General features: G+C 34.1%; 2 protein-coding genes and 1 long non-coding RNA gene across 13 annotated transcripts in view; 1 reads left to right on the plus strand and 2 right to left on the minus strand.

The window, feature by feature from the left end:
• On the minus strand, window positions 1–17253 carry Pi3K68D (phosphatidylinositol-4-phosphate 3-kinase catalytic subunit Pi3K68D). Of its 6 annotated transcripts, XM_067359511.1 has the most exons (26): window positions 17095–17253; window positions 16273–16505; window positions 15890–16096; window positions 15602–15672; window positions 15426–15541; window positions 11193–11454; window positions 10542–10762; window positions 10360–10468; window positions 10109–10270; window positions 9809–10038; window positions 9641–9740; window positions 9145–9564; window positions 8873–9074; window positions 8626–8799; window positions 8230–8490; window positions 7948–8136; window positions 7615–7864; window positions 7178–7324; window positions 6844–7092; window positions 6315–6751; window positions 6037–6193; window positions 4898–5133; window positions 4507–4707; window positions 2557–2753; window positions 2036–2283; window positions 1–1962 (listed from the first exon to the last, which is right to left on the minus strand). In XM_067359511.1, the coding sequence occupies exons 1-26, from the start codon at window positions 17251–17253 to the stop codon at window positions 1789–1791; spliced, it is 5412 nt and encodes a 1803-aa protein (XP_067215612.1). In that variant the 3' UTR covers window positions 1–1788. The 6 variants fall into 6 exon arrangements, with proteins under 6 accessions (XP_067215612.1, XP_012232487.1, XP_012232479.1 ...); XM_012377064.2 differs by having other exon boundaries at window positions 7639–7864; window positions 15426–15672; XM_012377056.2 differs by having other exon boundaries at window positions 7633–7864; window positions 15426–15672.
• Window positions 2753–3582, plus strand: LOC105678126 (uncharacterized). Its single transcript, XR_010891287.1, has 3 exons — window positions 2753–3161; window positions 3239–3396; window positions 3494–3582. It is a non-coding gene; the product is annotated as an uncharacterized lncRNA (long non-coding RNA).
• LOC105678102 (probable cytochrome P450 6a14) overlaps window positions 17186–20314 on the minus strand; it is a 15077-nt gene continuing 11948 nt past the window's right edge. For 4 of the 6 annotated variants that reach the window (XM_067359516.1, XM_012377185.2, XM_012377159.2 and 1 more), the window contains one exon: window positions 17730–18620. In XM_067359516.1, coding sequence (XP_067215617.1) covers window positions 18454–18620 — 167 coding nt within the window. In that variant the 3' untranslated portion in view covers window positions 17730–18453. Of the gene's footprint in view, window positions 17329–17729; window positions 18621–20314 lie in introns of those variants that run through there. The other 2 variants (XM_067359518.1, XM_067359517.1) reach the window with 2 other exon arrangements.

The raw sequence follows: 20314 nt of genomic DNA on the forward strand, positions 1-20314 counted from the left end.
TCTAGTGTCAACAGCAGATAATAAAGGGGTAGTTTATTTAAATTTATGAGAAATATTTCTATGATTTTTTAATATATCTCCAAATCTAATTGCCACATGTAAAATGTGAATATTAATTTTAAAAGTAAAATTAGCAAACACATTTAGTAAAATATACAATCAGTAAAAATAATAGCGAGTACCTCGTAGGTATTTATTTCACAGACGATTATATGATTTCCTACTTCGTGATATACTTTAATAAAAATTGATATTTGTTGTGAGACGATACATATCAGTGAATGTATTAATCATTTATATACTTTTATATATAGGATACTTATTAATTTTAATTATTTAAATAAATTGAAAGAAGATTCCGATTTTATTGCTAGATAGTACTAAATTATTAAATTAAAGATATTACAGATTGAATATCATTTTACATAAATTTTTGAGTTTAAAGAAATAGTTGTTTTAGCACTATTAATTTTTTAATACAATCAAAACTAATTACGTGGATGTGTTTAATTCATTAAAAAAAAATATTCAACAAATACAATATTTATAAAATAAAACATATTTCAATGCAAATAAATCCAAGAAGAAAAAAATCAAAGACTCAAGGAAAGAGAATTTGCAACTTGAAATTCAAGTATTTTCAAAGAATAGAGGATTCCAGAAATTTGTACGGAATAGAAAATAATTTATCTAAAATAGAAGTTTTTTGAAATAAAAATTTTCCATCCTATAATTTTCAGATAGAAAAAGAATAACAAGAAGAAAGGGAGACAGCAAGAACTATTTTCAAAGCTTTTTAAGTGCCTAAAAATTCCGAATTCTACATTTCTATATTAATTTGTAGGAGAAATGTAGAATAAATATTAATTACAAATAATTTGTTACATAAATTTAATAATGTATTTACATAATTTCATTAATATTATAGGTTCGTTTGTTATAAATGAGGCCATTACATAGACAGGCAGTTATGTAAACTTTTCTTCTAATAATAAAATAACATCATAGAAATTCACGAAACATATTCCTGCTATGTATGTTGTATATAAAGTTCAATTTTTAACTAGATATATGATAAAAATTGTAAATTTTCATTTGACTATAAAATATCTTTGTAGAAATTCAGTTTGATAGTTCATTAGATTACAAATGATTTCATTACTACGTATTGTGCAATACACTTGATCAATATATTCAATCTATTTACAATTTTGGTGATTTAAAATCGGTAAAAAGTGATATAAATAAATAAGTGATATAAAATGTCTGTAAAAGAGTAAAATCCCGATGTAAATCTATTAAATTCATGCTGAATTCTTTCATCTTTTCAGGTATTTCCTGTCAAAAAATATAATTAGAAGATTATGCAAACACGATATATAATCCTCATCTTTTGCAACATTCTCTTTTCTTCGTGATACCTTCTTATGCAGATTTCGACATATACATATTTAAATACTTCATAGATAATTATTATGTAAACTATTCTTTTATCAACTTTTGTAAAAGTTGACTCTCTTTTTGTATATAGCTATCTTTTGAATATCACATAGTTTTTAATGCTTATCGCTTATTGAAATTACTTCGTTAAAGAAACAAACCTCCACTAGACGCACAAAGCTGTATAAACTTAGCTTTGTATCGTGAATAAGCACAGTGATTATCGCACTTGGCTGTGCATGATAGAGAAGCTTTAATATGTTGTGCCGAATATGTTTTCTACGTTCTAATAGTATTATCTATGAGCATTAAGAGACTTCATACTCCAGGGCAGTCTTTATACTCGCTTCATCGTACACTACCTAGTGGAAACCATTCAATCGTTTCATTCGTCAAGTCAAGACGCCCGAGTGGTAAGCATATACCACCGAGAAATTCATTCTCCTGCAGAGTATCGTGATTCCATATCGTTGCTTCGAGTGTTCTCTCTTTGATTACTTCCAGCGGCATTCTATACTCCAACTAGTTCGATAAAAAATTATTACGTTAAGTTAAACAATATTTATCGCTGGTTGAAACTCGATTTATATCTTACCATTTCCATAAATGACGGATAACAATTCTTCTTCACCACTTTCGTTTTCCGTTTCGTCGCCTTCGTAGGATCGGGTTTAAGATATACCTTCACATACGTATTCGGCTCTTGACTGTTCGCCACTTTGGGGAGTCCTCGAGCGTGACAAACCATGACGGATAAAGTACCGCGAGTATAGTGAAGAGACAATTTGATCTGACCGCTTTGTACGTTGTCTCTAACTTTCTTCTCGGCCCACCAGTTTCCAACTAGTATATGAAAATAATACCACTTTTAATATTATTCCATAAATTGCAAACTTTATCACAAGTATCCGCAATTAAAACGGAGCTAATTATTAAACAATGCTTTTTAAATAAATTATATTTCATGCATATAACGAGACTTCCTCAATCAACTCCATTTATTTACATTTAATTTAAGTCTTCATTTCCGAGTGTTATAATAATTATAATCACAAGTCTCATATATATACAAATTTAAATGTATTTAAAAAGTTCAAGATATATGAAAATATATACCTTTGACTTTACGCAAACGGATGTCGGCATTCTGTTGGTCTCGTAACAGCGGATGGAAGAAAGTGTACACCAGATCGCTTTGGGAAATTTCGGGTGCCATTTTAAATAGGCTTACAAGGAATTTTTCTATATCAGCTCGTCGTTTATCAGCCACTTGTTTAATATTAGAGCGTCCCACGCTCATCCCACTTGGTAAACTGCGAAACAATCGGAGAAGTTAAGTTCTGTTTATTTTTGGAATGCTAATGACCGACATATTCGTAAACACATTCCCCCATTCGCGCCTCGAAGTAAGAGTAGCGTACGTATCGTAAGACGATATCATTTTAAAAATAAACAACAGCATATATATATAATATAGTTGATATCAAACGACCGCGTTAAGCAGCAGCGGTATTGAGAAATCTTTATATAGTAACATCGTCAGCTTAAACAGTGTTTCAATTTGAGTGGGTTGCTGTTTTAATTAATTTTTTTCTGCGATATTTGCTTTTAATGAATTTTGTGCCACGTTCATCGCAATTAATCATCGAGTGACCAAGGTTGTTGAATATGAGATATGTCTGATTAATATCGGATAATCTGAAGATAACACATATCAAAAGGTGCGACATTTTGCGCTGAGTTTTTGTGTTTGAGATGTCCTACATTTTGTGACATATCGTTTTGTCATATTTTTCAGGATATATTGCGAAATTTATGATAATGTACAATCATATACATTTTTGGCGTTAAATGTGATTATATCGCAATTCAATTTCTTGTGAATTTTACATGCGCTTGACATTTTTTTTTTCTGAAGCAAATACGAGTGATGAGTTTCATTGATACATCTGTGTTGTAAGTAAATTGTTTTCAACAATAATAATTATGCAAATAAGTGTGTTATTTGATAATATGTTTCTAGCAAAAGAGAATAATATATATTAAATTTCAGAAAATAAATTATATTCAAGAAATATATCATATTTTCAAGATCTACTCAGCCGTGATTTATCGATATATCAAAGTTGTTTTCTTAAAAGTAAGTAATCCCATACAATTTTTATATTATCGTAATATTTAGATTAATATTTTTTAATATTATAAAAATAAGATTGTTATCAATAGATAATTTAAGAATTTAACGATTTGAATCTGTAATGCAGGCTAAATTATTTTTAAAGGTCTAATAGTAGATTCTAGAAGAAAATGGGTTTCAAATGGTTTCGAGCACGTCTAAAGATAACGAAGAAGGCGTCTAAAATTCCAGTAATGACCGGTTTATATCGGAGAGTTTCGTACGTTGAATCGTTTACATCAACAACACGGAAAAATGAGATTTCAAATGAACAAGTTTTTGAGCACAACGTTCCAGCAGCAAGTATTAATAACAAAAGCATGCAACATGATTCAAAAGCGGATCTTACAAGTCAATTATCATCATCATCAAGCATTGATTCCAAAGAAAGTAATCATACAGTTGAAAACGCGAAATCTTCTGCTAAAGATTCTACCATAAATGGAGAATCATCAACGCATGATAAGAAAGAATTGAATAAAATAAATAAAGATGAAAGTAATGTTTCAGATACAAAGAATCGTGTCAGTTCAGATAACGAGCTAGTGATTTAACAAGGGAAAAATGTTTGAAAATGGTTGTATATAAAAATGCACAAAAATGGATATTTTTGTGTCCCAATTTGTACATTTCGTTCTCTTATACACTTATTATTCGCTTTTATATAGTTTAAGTACTATATTTGAATTAATATTCTTTAATTTTAATTATACATAAACAAATACGCAATAATATATATGTTTATATATAAAAAATGTTAACAATAATAGTCTTTAGTATTAGAATAAGTGTATAAGATTATTATAATCCGCAGCACTTGTATTAAACAAGTTTGAGAGGAAACAATGATAACGAAAAGGATATGTGACTAGCATACATGTGCTTTTTACCTGGTCACTTTAGCAAGTGGAAAATGTATGCATAACTTCTGGTAGAATTCACAAAACTCTTTGTACGATCGGAACAGGTATGTCGGATCTGCTTGGTTTTTCCGCTGTATCCGTAAAATGTACATGTAATATTTCTCCGGGTCGTAACGTTTTTGATATCCGTGAACTTGCACGCTTGTCAGTTGACCTTCCTGTTGCATTCTACAAACATACATGTATTAATTGTATAAATAATTACAAACGTATGATTACATTTAATATTGGATGTGTTCATCAAAGTTGATTTTGAAAAAAAAGGCGAACAAGGAAAATATATATTTTATACTTTTCGACTTTTTTAATAAAATTTTATATCAACCATCACAGTACTTAATGATAGAAAATAACTCACGTATATGTGCGCGGAATGAAGGATAACAATTCCCCTTCGCTGTGATCTCCGGAGAATCTGAGCTGCGCCAGATTATGTAAAAAGAAGTTAAACTGCGTAAACCAGCTTTTCAACGAACTTTCTATCATCCGAGCGAACGTCGCCGCGGCTTCGGGATTCGTTTGTCCAGGAAGCAGAGCCTTCTGCACGTAACTAACTGCATCCATGGTCACTCCAGGAATACCGGAGGAGGTCATCTGCGAAATAGTGTACTCGTTCATTCTCGCCTTGTTGAAATGATCCTTTATCTCGATGTCGTGCAACTTTTGCGTTATAACACTTTGCTTGTGCAGATCACTGAAGCGATTCTTTTGGGATATTAAGTCATTCATGGTGATTTATGATTGAAACGATAAAGTTCGAGTCTTATTTTTATCAGCGTATAGCCTATAGAAATATTAATTCGTCAAATTTATTCACTGTCAGTATTTCACTCTTAACACAATTGACTCAGACTGCTGCAGCACACGATATTGTAAGAGTGATAAACACTAATTAGCTACATCATGTATATAGTTTGTGCTGCGATAGCGGTCTGCTTTCTGATAAAGTTCACGGATAAGTTCTTCCGTTGCGGTTATATTGTTTTCATTATGGAGTGTCAGACCACATAACTCGAGTTTTTTACTTCAATTCTATGTGTGCAATATAATCCTTGTAAAATTTATATAAAATGCGCTCGTATCTATAATAATAATTAATTTAGAATATGTATCAGTTTTGATCGTACTAAAAATAAATCTTTCCAAAATGATTTATTTAACTTAATAACAAATATTAGATACAATATTGTGATAAATTTTGATAAATTAACGAAAAATCTGTTAGAAACAAAGCAGTTTAGCACACTGTCATTCATTGTTATTTCATGTAAGAAAATATATGACACTTTTAGAATTAAATTTTACTTTTGTAAAGACAAAGAATCATGAGAAAGACAACTTATATCCCATAAGCGTTATCATAAAATTTCAGAATGTTGCAGTACGAATTTATAAAAATATATTAGTGCATATATCTTATTGAACATTATTTGGATTGTAAGTTGCACTTGCATGCAGTGTAATTATTTTACGCAACATAAATATTACAAAACATACCAATCCGAAAAGATGAAGAATTAGATTTCCATGTTTCCGCACTATATTAAAAGCTTGACAGCACAAATCCACGAAGTGGTGAAACTTCGCTGACGGTTTAACTCCTCCATTTATAACATACGCCATATCCGATGTCAGCACAAATGGTGTTCTGTCTCTGATTAAAAATATAACGCACAAGATATTACACATAGCTGTATCGCTTTAATTAAAATAGAAATATAAAAATATGTATCACTAACGATTAATAAACCATAAAAAAAATTGTGTATGCTCACCTCTTGAAGTTTCCAAACATTTGTGCATCACCAAGGAACTTTCCGAAGTCAATGTGAAACAAATGACCTGACGTTTTCAGCATAATGTTATCGTTATGTCTATCACAAATTCCTAAAATGTAAGTGGCAACGCTATAGCCGGCACAAGACGCGGTGAAATTTTCCACCGCTCTCTCGTACTCCAGTTCCGAAGGATTGTGCTTGGCTAACCACTCAGCGATCGGTCGATCCTTAAACGACCCGGTTAGCCCGAATTCAACTTGGATCCTCCGCAATGTCTCTGCATTCGTTACCATTTCTATCATTCCGCGTTTGTGGCCAGTGGGCACACAGGCGAAAGTGACCATTTTCAGATCGAGGCCTTCCTTCAACCACAGTTTGTCCATAATGCGAACCATTTGGAGAGTCAACATATCTTGCTGTAAGTCGTCGCCAACCTGAGAGGCAGAAAATACGATTCGTGCAGACATTGAATACGTTTTCACGTGAAACGACTTTGATAATTGTGGATTATTTCGGAAATGTATACCTTGAAGATCGCCGGACTTATCACATTGTCGCAACTGAGAAAGTTAATTTTCAACGGGAGAGTGAACGATTGGAAATAGGCACATGTCTGTACGTTGATACCGAACACCAGCTTACTGGGAGACAGTGGCAAGCATGTGCCGTCATCCTCCATTAACTGGCAGTGTATATTTTGTAAGCCGTTTTTAAGCGTTTCCACTCGTAACGAATCCTTCACAATTTTAATATTTTCAGCTACTTCGTGCAGGTTCTGTAAAAAGATGCGACTTGAAGTATCTGGTCTTCCTGGTTACATTCTTTCTTTCTCGTTAAATAATTGAAACGTAAAAACATACTTTAACAAGTAATTGTTGAGTGAGAAAACTCTTTCTCAGTGCATCTCCAATAACAGCCAGCAACGCTCTTAACATTAACTGCAATCTTCGGTGATAGCGAGCGTAACTGATAGCTTTGTCATCTTCCGCGGTAATTTCAGAAGAATTCTAAAAAAACAAATGCACTTTATTAATAATGCGCCTATTTTTATAATATTTATGTTGATGATATGAATTGCATAAAGCAGCTACTACTTTTACATGCTTAGGTGTAGAAATAAATTCTTTCTGACTTTCGATGTCTTTATTGATTCAAAGCTGCTAAATTTCTATCACGGCGACATCCAAAAAAAAAAAACAAAATTTATTTTTACACCTAATACAAAAATAAGTGATTTCCCAGTCCGATTAATATCTTATTAACGCTCAGTGGATGCGCAAGCTATTAATAATGTTACCAACGCCGATGATCCAACCTGTACCTGGGGACTTTGTCCCGGCAGCGCTTGAGTTAGCAACCAGTAGATGTGATGGGCCACTCTCGGTGAAAGTAAGGCACGCTCTAACAAGAACCGAGTCAGAGGTGAGGCTTCGTACGTCTCGTGTTTCATTGCTTGAAGTAGCTGCGGCAGATAATCGACGAGTTCATCGTTGCTCAGCTCGCGGATCCATTCAACTGCCATCTCTCTGACTTTCATATCTGGGAAACTGTAAGAAGAAATGCGGTAATTTGCGAGACACATCTGCGTGGATGACAAATAGAGAAATAATTTCTATAAAATATATAATACCATGGTAAAAGTAATTGTAAGGCTTGCACTGGAGGCAGTGGACTCCAGACTCGGAGCGACGCGTGTAAGTCCGGTAAGCACGCCCAATCCCAACTGTGCGCAGCTAATAATACTTTAGGTAGAGCTTCGGGTCTGTCGTGTAAGTAATGTCTTTTCTCCCATAAAATTTCCCGTTCGTCGACGGGCGGTCTAGAAAAAGAACAAGAATCAGCTTTTGCAAAGTACAGTAAAAGAGTCTCGAGTCTATTTTTATTTATAATTGTCATGCCATTTAGAGCGTACCTCGAAAATGTATCCTGCTGCGTGATATCTATTAATAGCTCCTGCGTGTTCTGATCTAACGAATTAAAATCTAACGACTCCACATCGTAATCTCTCAATTCCGTGGGGAACAACACCTTTCCACCGTAATCTGGTAGTTCTACTCCGATAATGGGATGCGTGTCGCCGCGCGGGTGAATTCCAGGCGCTGGCGCCGGACCTAATCGTTTGTCTGCAAGGGCTGGCCAAAGGGACAGAAAAAAACTCCCTTGGCTCATAACGCTATAATTAAAATGAAGATACATAAAAGTGTGCGTATGACGCAAAGAAACGTATGTGACAATGTAACATCTCATCGGAGAGAAAAAGCTGGATGAGGAGCAATTTTTGAGATGCGGCAAATTATTCGTCTCTTACCCGTCGTAATCGAAGAACTGTATGGCACCCCATCCGAGCTCTTCCTTCTGCATTGCGTTCTCTGCGGATGAATTTGACTCGTGCTCTGCGGGTTGCAACGTTCGTCCGTAAAGAACTAGCACGAGTCTGGCTTCTCTTGGTACTTGACACACACTTATTCCGTGAAATTCCAACCTTAAAAGACATATCATTTATGTTACATTTATCTGACGTCAGAAAGACGTTGCAAATGCGTGTTTGCGCTTACCATGAGTTAAATAAAATCCGCGGATGATAGTTTGTACTGACAGTCATCGGCTCCGACAAAACTGGATTCCCGACCGGTCTGGTTCCATGGAAGATTTGAGCTGCCACTATATAATCATCGTGTTTCCACGAGGTTGGTAGCCTGTGCAGAGCCCCAACGCGCACCAGAATAGTATCAATTACCTCTGACGAAATCAGCGTATCTATTCAATGGAAATAAATTACGAACGTATTTCTACAAAGTACTTTTTACGAAAGAATCAATTCTCTTACTTGTCGGAAATTCGCCTTTGCTGCTCAGCTGAAAATCGACTCTAAACGCATGACAGTACGTCTCGACGAGTTCTTGGATAGCATCGCGAATTTTGTGACAATGGGAGGAAATCACATCGGGGAACTTTTTTCTCAGAGTGACTACAGCGTAATCGCCATCCTCGTGTATGATCTCTGGTTTCTTGCATTCTATGTTAGCTGTGTGAGCTTGTGGTAGAAATTGGCAGCAAGCGTTTACGAAGTTGTCGACGGCCTCCGTGGTTTCGACCGTCTCAATACTTCCCATTAAGGCACACACTGCTTTTACAGCTTGTACTACGCCGTGCGGTTGAAGTTGAGGTAGTAAAGCAGAACCTTGATTGGTGGTTGCCAATTGTTGCGCCGCGGTCTCCACGCGTTCCATTTCTTTCTCTACTGTCTCTGTGATAAACAAAGTAGAACATTTATACAAATGTACGACAAGAAAGGCATATTTTTGTATATGCTAGAGTTATACCTAATAAAATAATTAATGTATCATATGAAATAGGCTGCGAGGGTTCATTCGGTAGAATATCTTCTAATCTTAGACACTGATCACGATTGTCATCTTGCAGCTGGAGAAGAAACGGTAGCATGAGTATTTAAATGTAGCCGAATGTTTAAGTAGCGGCATGATACTGACTGTTCGTGCGATGGATTGCTTAATTTGTGCCCTGCTCATTACAGCTAACTCGATATCTTTTTCTAATTTGATGCACTGATGTATGTATTCGTATTGTGCTAAAGTCGTGTTAGGTGCCAGGTATTCAGCTAGTCCCCATACTCTCAAACAATACTTTTCTACATTCACTGTATCTTCGTCCTCCAAGGAACAGGCGACATTCAAAATAACGTGCTCCACGCTGCAGTTCACTGCAACATAATATTTCAATTAATATATGATGCAATCGTTAAGATTTTAAAACAAATTCTTGCAACTTACCATTACAAGTGAAAGAAATAGATTGTGCAGGATCTTTGTCGTTATTAACTAATTGCGGATGAACTACTAATTTTATACTTGTACCGTCTGGATACAAGTTCTCCATCATTGGACTGACAACGTATCCAATATTTGTACCAGGATCATTAAACGGAAACTCGCCTTGAATTATTTCAGATGAAATTGAATTATAAACAATGAAAAGATAAATTATTTAAAATGTGCCCGCTAAAACATTGTTTTCCACTAACCTCGTATAGATTTTATCATTTCGTGAAACGCTTTCAGATCACAATCATGAAGAGATGATCTAGTTTTCTTAACTCTTACATTTTCGTATAATCGCGTTTGATGCTTTTGCTGTAAATAATATATTAAAGTATAATGATTATTTCGTAAAAAAAGAAGAAAAACAACTATTTTCGAAACTCACTCGACGATCTAAAGAAGTTTTCCGTCTTTCTATGGTATTCCATGCAGCCGAATTTCGAGGAGGCAATGGAGGTGGTGCGGCTGGCGACAAGGCTGGCGATTTTGCAGATTTCTCCACAGCGGCGTAAACCGGATCCGAGTTGACGCTTTCGTTTGTACTGTACATGTAATCAAACGGATCGAATGGATCGTATACACTGCCACTAACCTGCGACTGTGAATCTGTAAAAATTGATACATAATAAGAACAAAATAACAAAATCTACTTACATAACAAACATTTTTCCGTTAAAAATTACATTATTTTGTACAACACTATAATTTATTAACAAGTTTTGTGCCGCGTAAGCCAGTTTATACTGAACTTTGTGTTTAGATTGCTCGATATTATCGTTATTAGGAGAAATTATTATAAAATTTCATAATATTAATTGATGTATAATTATCACGTATAATGTTATCATGTTAATGAATTGTTGATGATTTATGTGGCACAGCAATCTCCACTTTTGCAAATATATATGTATATCTTACAAAAACATATATAATAAATTCGATAATGAGTCAATCCATGCGGTATAAATAAAAGTATAAATAAATGTAAAATCAACGTGAAAAATATTAATGTGTTAAATGATATTCGACAGTTTACCATTTTTGTGTTCTTGCGTTGAATCATGTCCACAGTCAGTCTTAATAAGTAAAGGATCAAACGCCTCCAATACACTAACTCGCGCATTTGGCTTGTCCTCTATGTGCTCAAAACTATTTAAATCTATAAGATTGCTATTTGGTTTTTTCTCTATCACTTTTAATACGTTCAACTGTTCATCATCCTTAGAGAACGCCGATGCTGATGGAGCACATATGGCAGGTGTAACGGTTGGTCTATAATTCATAGGCAATGGAGGAATCTAAAAAAGAAATGCAACATTTAAGATAACATTCCAGGTGATTTCGTTTTCGTCATGCATTGGCCTATATGAAGTTAGCCCCCCATTTTTCGATTTTGAATATTTTTTTAGTTGTTCCAGGTTGTTCTACGTTTGTTCTATATTGTTCCAAAGTTATGAGCAAAAAAATCAAAAAACATGACGGGAAAAGCAAAAAAACGATTTATTTTTGTGGCCACCCATTTTTTAAAAAATTCAAATTTTTTTGCTGTTCTGGATTGTTCTAATTGTTCTAAACATTGTTCTAAAATATTAATCCCCCTAAAAAAGAATTTAAAAAGATATAGCAAAAAATAGCATTAAGCGTCCAAATAGTATTTTTACATTTATCGCTATTATTATATTATGTTTTGACACCAAATTACATATTTAAGCTAAAAACGAATAGAACAACCCAGAACAACTCTCAGTTTCACCAGAACAAACATATAAAAGGCACTTTACTCTTGAAGGTAGAGAATTATTTTATCTTTTTCGACCGATAATGTTACATCAGCGACACTAAAACCTAGAACAATGAGAAATAGACACAGAACAATCCGGAACAACTCTCAGTTTTGTCAGAACAAACGTTTAAAGAGCACTTTACTCTTGAAGATAGAGAATTATTTTGTCTTTTTCGACCGATAATGTTACATCAGCGACACTAAAACCTAGAACAATGAGAAATAGACACAGAACAATCCAGAGCAACTCTCAGTTTTGTCAGAACAAACGTTTAAAGAGCACTTTACTCTTGAAGGTAGAGAATTATTTTGTCTTTTTCGACCGATAATGTTACATCAGCGACATTAAAACCTAGAACAATGAGAAATAGACACAGAACAATCCGGAACAACTCTTAGTTTTGTCAGAAAAAACGTTTAAAGAGCACTTTACTCTTGAAGATAGAGAATTATTTTGTCTTTTTCGACCGATAATGTTACATCAGCGACACTAAAACCTAGAACAATGAGAAATAGACACAGAACAATCCGGAACAACTCTCAGTTTTGTCAGAACAAACGTTTAAAGAGCACTTTACTCTTGGAGATAGTTTTTTTTTTTTTACTGATAACGTCGCATTAACGACACTAGAAATATATAAAAGACATTCTTGAATATAAATATTTATGACATTTTTTCTTTTTTTTTTGTTTTAAAAAACGTATAGTTTCCAAGATATTTTACTTTACATTACTTTAAATTAAATGTTTAACTTTTAATTTTATGCGTCTTTAGATCAATGATCCAGATTCTTTTTGGAATGCTTGATTAAAGTGAGTTTTCTTACCTCTCACGCTTAAGGTCTTGTACGTGTATATATAATTAAATTCCAATTCCAATTTTTCTACAATTGATTAAAATTGTAAGATTTTTTTTCTATAAAAATTGTTTTTGTAATTTTTTTTAGTTTTAATATTTTTTATTTTTTAAAATGTTTTTTAATTGTTTTTAATGTTTTCAAATTAAAAAAAATTTTTTTATAGTTTTAAGTTTTATAGTTTTTATAATTTTAAGGTTTTGGAGTTTATATTATCTATAACCGCAAAATTATTATATATATATATATATATATATATTGTATAAATTTTTAAGTTTTTATTTATATACATATACTTCTAGGTTTATTTCTATATTATTCATAATATGTACTGGTTTTTATGATGTAACAGTTTTACTGATGTAACATTATCGGTCGAAAAAGACAAAATAATTCTCTATCTTCAAGAGTAAAGTGCTCTTTAAACGTTTGTTCTGACAAAACTGAGAGTTGTTCCGGATTGTTCTGTGTCTATTTCTCATTGTTCTAGGTTTTAGTGTCGCTGATGTAATATTATCGGTCGAAAAAGACAAAATAATTCTCTACCTTCAAGAGTAAAGTGCTCTTTAAACGTTTGTTCTGACAAAACTAAGAGTTGCTCCGGATTGTTCTGTGTCTATTTCTCATTGTTCTAGGTTTTAGTGTCGCTGATGTAACATTATCGGTCGAAAAAGACAAAATAATTCTCTATCTTCAAGAGTAAAGTGCTCTTTAAACGTTTGTTCTGACAAAACTGAGAGTTGCTCCGGATTGTTCTGTGTCTATTTCTCATTGTTCTAGGTTTTAGTGTCGCTGATGTAACATTATCGGTCGAAAAAGACAAAATAATTCTCTATCTTCAAGAGTAAAGTGCTCTTTAAACGTTTGTTCTGACAAAACTGAGAGTTGTTCCGGATTGTTCTGTGTCTATTTCTCATTGTTCTAGGTTTTAGTGTCGCTGATGTAATATTATCGGTCGAAAAAGACAAAATAATTCTCTACCTTCAAGAGTAAAGTGCTCTTTAAACGTTTGTTCTGACAAAACTGAGAGTTGCTCCGGATTGTTCTGTGTCTATTTCTCATTGTTCTAGGTTTTAGTGTCGCTGATGTAACATTATCGGTCGAAAAAGACAAAATAATTCTCTATCTTCAAGAGTAAAGTGCTCTTTAAACGTTTGTTCTGACAAAACTGAGAGTTGTTCCGGATTGTTCTGTGTCTATTTCTCATTGTTCTAGGTTTTAGTGTCGCTGATGTAATATTATCGGTCGAAAAAGACAAAATAATTCTCTACCTTCAAGAGTAAAGTGCTCTTTAAACGTTTGTTCTGACAAAACTGAGAGTTGCTCCGGATTGTTCTGTGTCTATTTCTCATTGTTCTAGGTTTTAGTGTCGCTGATGTAACATTATCGGTCGAAAAAGACAAAATAATTCTCTATCTTCAAGAGTAAAGTGCTCTTTAAACGTTTGTTCTGACAAAACTGAGAGTTGTTCCGGATTGTTCTGTGTCTATTTCTCATTGTTCTAGGTTTTAGTGTCGCTGATGTAATATTATCGGTCGAAAAAGACAAAATAATTCTCTACCTTCAAGAGTAAAGTGCTCTTTAAACGTTTGTTCTGACAAAACTGAGAGTTGTTCCGGATTGTTCTGTGTCTATTTCTCATTGTTCTAGGTTTTAGTGTCGCTGATGTAATATTATCGGTCGAAAAAGACAAAATAATTCTCTACCTTCAAGAGTAAAGTGCTCTTTAAACGTTTGTTCTGACAAAACTGAGAGTTGTTCCGGATTGTTCTGTGTCTATTTCTCATTGTTCTAGGTTTTAGTGTCGCTGATGTAACATTATCGGTCGAAAAAGACAAAATAATTCTCTACCTTCAAGAGTAAAGTGCCTTTTATATGATTGTTCTGGTGAAACTGAGAGTTGTTCTGGGTTGTTCTATTCGTTTTTAGCTTAAATATGTAATTTGGTGTCAAAACATAATATAATAATAGCGATAAATGTAAAAATACTATTTGGACGCTTAATGCTATTTTTTGCTATATCTTTTTAAATTCTTTTTTAAGGATATTAATATTTTAGAACAATGTTTAGAACAATTAGAACAATCCAGAACAGCAAAAAAATTTGAATTTTTTAAAAAATGGGTGGCCACAAAAATAAATCGTTTTTTTGCTTTGCCCGTCATGTTTTTCGATTTTTTTGCTCATAACTTTGGAACAATATAGAACAAACGTAGAACAACCTAGAACAACTAAAAAAATATTCAAAATCGAAAAATGGGGGGCTAACTTCATATAGGCCATGCATTGATGTATATTTTTCGCTAGCTAGCAAGTGTATGTAATGCAAATATCTTTGCATATACTAGAAATGTGTTAAAGCATTGATTGCAGTTTATATAAAAAAAATTATATCACTAATAGTATAGTATAAAAAAAATAAACACTTTTCAGATGTAAGATACCTGTCCAAAGAAAAAATATTTAAAGATCATAGATTTCCATGCAGGCTGTAAAGAAACTGTGTTTTAACAAAACTTTCTTATATATTAATCCGTATTCAGAAGGATCATATTGATAAAAAAAAAAAAAAATATCTTTACGGATTGAGAATGTTAATTTCAGAGGATAATGTAGAAATCTTTATTACCTGTGGTGCAATATCAGGTACATTGTTGCTAACACTACTAGCTCTTGACATTACAGGACTAATTCCTGGCGTTCCAGGTGTTCCTGGCGTACATGGTGCTGTGGAAGATCGGGGGCCTGGAGAAAGAGAATGATATCTGAAATCTCTGGAATGATATGCACCAACTGAACTATTACTTCGAGATACTCTTGATTGTTTCTTCAATAAAGATGGATGTGTATCCCATTTAGGTTCTACTGGTGCTTTCCTGCAATAAAACATTTTTCATGTTAGTATAATATTTTATGCAAAAGTAAAATATGATGACAAATTCAATTAAAGAAAAATAACTTGACAGACATATCAAAATTAAAATATAGATACACTTATCAAATATACAAATAAAATAAAATAATTCCAAAAAAAGCATTGATAAATACTGACAATTTTATTAAAAAATTGCTTTAATTAAATATATTTATTACGGTGGTGGTGGAGGTGGTGCTGAACAGTATTCGGCCAGATTATCCTGCTTCACAGGGCTTGTAAAGTTGATTAAATCAGTAACATCTTGACCTGCTACAGTAGTTGTCGAATTTCTCCTACATGGTATTGGAGGTGGTGCTAATATTGCAGTACTCTTTTGATTTGTGTTAATGGATCCTGGTCTTGGTCGACTTCTGCACTGGGATCTGTACATACCACATACAATAGATTATTTAACTTTACTTTCACATAATAACGATATGTTTTTATTTAGATAAAAATGATCATAAGTCAATAAATATTATCAAGTATAATATATTTTGTACAATTAAGAGTAATTAATGATTAAAATCAGAAACATTGAGTGTTGATAAATATTTACCTTTCTCCCTGCGAGCCATCTGATTCTGATGTACTGTTTGTATTGCATACATTGTTTTGTGCAGTGCAAGATTGTTGTACATTATTAAACTGTGACTCCAACTTCTGTAATCTAAATCTTTCTAAGGCCAAACTTTCCAAACTGAGGGCTTGAGCCCGTTCCAAGTCTTCCTGAAACTGTCTTTCATGGTCAACCACCGCAGTCCTTTGGTCGCAGGCACTCCTACGTGACATCTAGAAACAGTGCAAAATTGCATTTAGTATACTTGTAGCATTGAACCATATATTTAGAATGTTACATTTATCATTAGAGCAACATTACTCCAATAATGTAATGTCATACACATACACATACATATACACACACATACACAAATGTACATTCAATATCACCCAAATAGAAGCACGTCAGCACATAATAAATCACATTCTAACCTATACAGAGAGATGTAATAACACTTGAAGACTTCTGCTTGTTATATAGCAAAGTGAACAATCATTCTGCTTGAGGGAGCCAGTTTTAGGAGCATCTATCGATTATTGTGCACTTCGACCGAGTTGCTTTGTGGCATCTTGTAAACATTACCGTGGGAATCTCGCGGACGGAATCGGGCAAAACGGATCTCCCTCGGGACTCACGGACTCCAGAATGCCTGAGCGATACGTACGCTACTGAGCACGAATGTAATGTATAACACGCGTGCAGCGATAAGAACAGGAGCTACGCGATAATGCGTGGCGACTGCGTTTAAAAGGCCGCGTTATCACTTCCGTCATGTGCAACACGCGTATGTAAGATTCTTAAAATTGGTGGACTGCTCACCGTGGCATTATTCCCAAGGAAACGTTTTGCTGACAGGTGCTTTCGAAACGCGTTTCTCGCTCTTGTTCTTTCTCTGTCTGTTTTTCTTTCCCTCCGTCTTTCCTCTCGCTCGATTAACGGGTCCGCCACGCTTTTTTCGCACATGCGCGTCGAATGCATTGACTGCGAAATACTCAATTCGAGTAGAAAAGGGCATCATACGGTCCCCGCTTCGTTGTTTCTAAAATTTGTGCACTAAAAATGTTTTAACACATTGATATTACATTAATTTCAAACAATTTGGATCGTACACATTATTCTTAGATTATTTATGCATTATAATTGTCGCTTAAAAAAGATTGCACAGATGTTTTAGACGCGATGAGGCGTTCGTGGCCGTGAACAATGTCGACAAATGCATCATTACAAAAAAGATTATTATTATTGAAAGTGTCTCTAACAAGTAAATGCGCAGTTGGATCTTCGTACCGCGCGCTCCGATTAGTCGTTCCACCAACGAGCCTTATTTGATTACAGCCGATTCAATTTATGGAGTGCGTAGGATTGCGAACAGTTAGGAGTTCCGTTTTCATAGCACGTCGCGACAGACTATCTATATCTCCTCTTGTATATACGAGCGCATAGCAATACGTAGCTATGCTTGTAACTTACAATCTATTTGTTTATATTAGGTGATCCACTACGAAGTTGTATCGACAATATTGAGAAGCTTATCTCTATTTAAAAAATAGTTACATAGTAAGATAAAAATGTTTACTACTGTTCTATATTAGCAGATTAAGTATAACATTTGCGTGTGTTACGTACAATAAAATTTATTTTAATAACGCAGTATTTAAAATCGTAGCACATATATATAAATATATTTTTTATAAATACAAAAATAAAAAGAACGCTATTTTCATAGAAAATTAAAGCCGCTTTTAGAATTTACAGCATAAAATAACGAGGTCTCTCAAAAAAAAACGATAGAAACTAAATTTACTTATAAGTAAACGAGCCACTTAATAAATAAAAATTCTAATCAATTTATACAAAACAAATGTCAGCTGATATTCCATCTTTGCCGAATTAAGCACGTTTATATATCATAGCACAATTTTATACATAAAATATATTAAATTTAATATCCCGAGAAAAAATGGTATAATATGGTCAAATGTAAATATATATAATTAGTTATGAAAAGATCTGATAACATGTAATATTATGATCATGTAAAATCACATATAAAATTACATATGTTATTAGATCTTTCCATAATTATACATATTTGCATCTGACCAATTATACCATTTTTTCTCGGCATTAAATATTTTAATACCTTAAAAGAAATGCTTTTTTTTTAAATCTACAGATTTAGGAAACTGGAGTAATGGCGAGCCAAAATCCCTTCTCGCTTGTGGTCACGAGACTCCGTCTGCTGAATTTTATTGGCACGATCGATTTGTCGCAAATCTCGACCTGGTGATCCTTGAGGAACGATATTATCCCTATCTTGATTTGCAGCAACGCGAATCGCATTCCTGCAAAATAATCAAATGCGTCACTTGAGTGATTATGATGTATCGGTCACGGTAGCTGTTTAATAATGAATTATCGCTTTCGAAGCAAGCGCTTATCAGAATGGATCGGAATTGGGACGGACGTTTTCTGCGAAAAGTTTTATGCGCATACTATCACGGTCGACGTCCTGTGTAATGCATAAATTTGCACGCTCAAGCAGATCCGCATCTTGTTTCTTGAATAAATAACTATTAACAGAATTATTGAACGATAAATTTCCCACATGACTTCCAGTGTGTAATTTCTTATGCGGCAATGATTAATAAAATTAATAAGTGATAAAAATAACAAGCTAAACGTAATTCCAGAATGTTATTATGCTCTTAGTAAGTTAATTAGAAAATAAGAATGGCGAAATAACCGAGATAAGAAAGAAAACATAATCGATTAGATGATCGAGTGAGATAATAGCGTTTGTAAATTTCACAGATATAATTTCTTATCATCGCGAATAATTCAATTCGCTATTCTCAAGGTGGTCACCGGAATAACAAGCCTTTATTTTATTTTAAAGACGCAAGCGTATGACGTAACGTCTCGTTGAGTCAGCATATTATAAATTCCGGATAGACTCCGCTTAATTTGTTATTCAGATAATTATACCATTTATAGCAGACTTTATTGTTGTGAATGGTTCATAGTGACAGCAGATTTTGGCGGTTTCAGAGAGGTTAGACATCTGCTAATAATATTCAGTTTATATCGCTTTGAGTTTCATACAAAAATCTTGATTTTTACTGTGTTCGAAATGTTGAATTTTGTGCTAACCAAGCAGCATTTGCGGGAGGTTTTAATTTTCTGCTTTAATTGGAAGAAAAGTGCAGCTGAAGCCCATCGAATGCTTGTCGAAGTTTATGGTGACACTGCTCCAACTGATAAATCATGTAGGGATTGGTTTCGACGTTTCAAGGATGGAGATTTCAGCGTTGAAGACAAGCCTCGCTCTGGACAGCCAAAAAAATTCGAAGACAAAGAATTAGAGGCATTACTCGAAGAAGATCAGAGTCAAACGCAAGAAGAGCTTGCAGGATCATTGGGAGTAACTCAACAAGCCGTTTCTGTACGATTGAGAGCCATGGGAATAATACAAAAACTAAGAAATTGGGTGCCTTATGAACTCAAACCGAGAGACGTTGAAAGGCGATTTTTCACTTGCGAGCTGCTGATTCAAAGGCAACAAGAAAAAGATTTTTTGCATCGGATTGTGACTGGAGATGAGAAGTGGATATTCTACGACAACCCCAAGAGGAAAAAATACTGCGCTAAGCCCGGTCAATCGTTGCCATCGACCTCAACATCAACATCAAAGCCGAACATTCATGGTTCGAAGATCATGCTCTGTATCTGGTGGGACCAAAAGGGTGTTGTTTACTATGAGCTGCTGAAACCTGGCGATTCCATTACGGGCGATCGGTATCGGCTTCAATTGGTTCGTTTGAGCCGTGCATTGCGAGAAAAACGGCCGGAATACGAGCAAAGACATGATAAAGTTATTCTTCTTCATGACAACGCTCGGCCTCATGTCGCAAAAGTCGTAAAAAAATATTTGGAAACGCTCAAATGGGATGTTTTACCGCACCCGCCGTATTCTCCGGACATTGCTCCTTCTGATTACTGGTTGTTCCAAAAGATGCAGCACGATTTGGCAGGTCAC

The sequence above is a fragment of the Linepithema humile genome, chromosome 7 (genome assembly GCF_040581485.1).
Source record: "Linepithema humile isolate Giens D197 chromosome 7, Lhum_UNIL_v1.0, whole genome shotgun sequence".
NCBI classification, from domain to species: Eukaryota; Metazoa; Arthropoda; class Insecta; order Hymenoptera; family Formicidae; genus Linepithema; species Linepithema humile.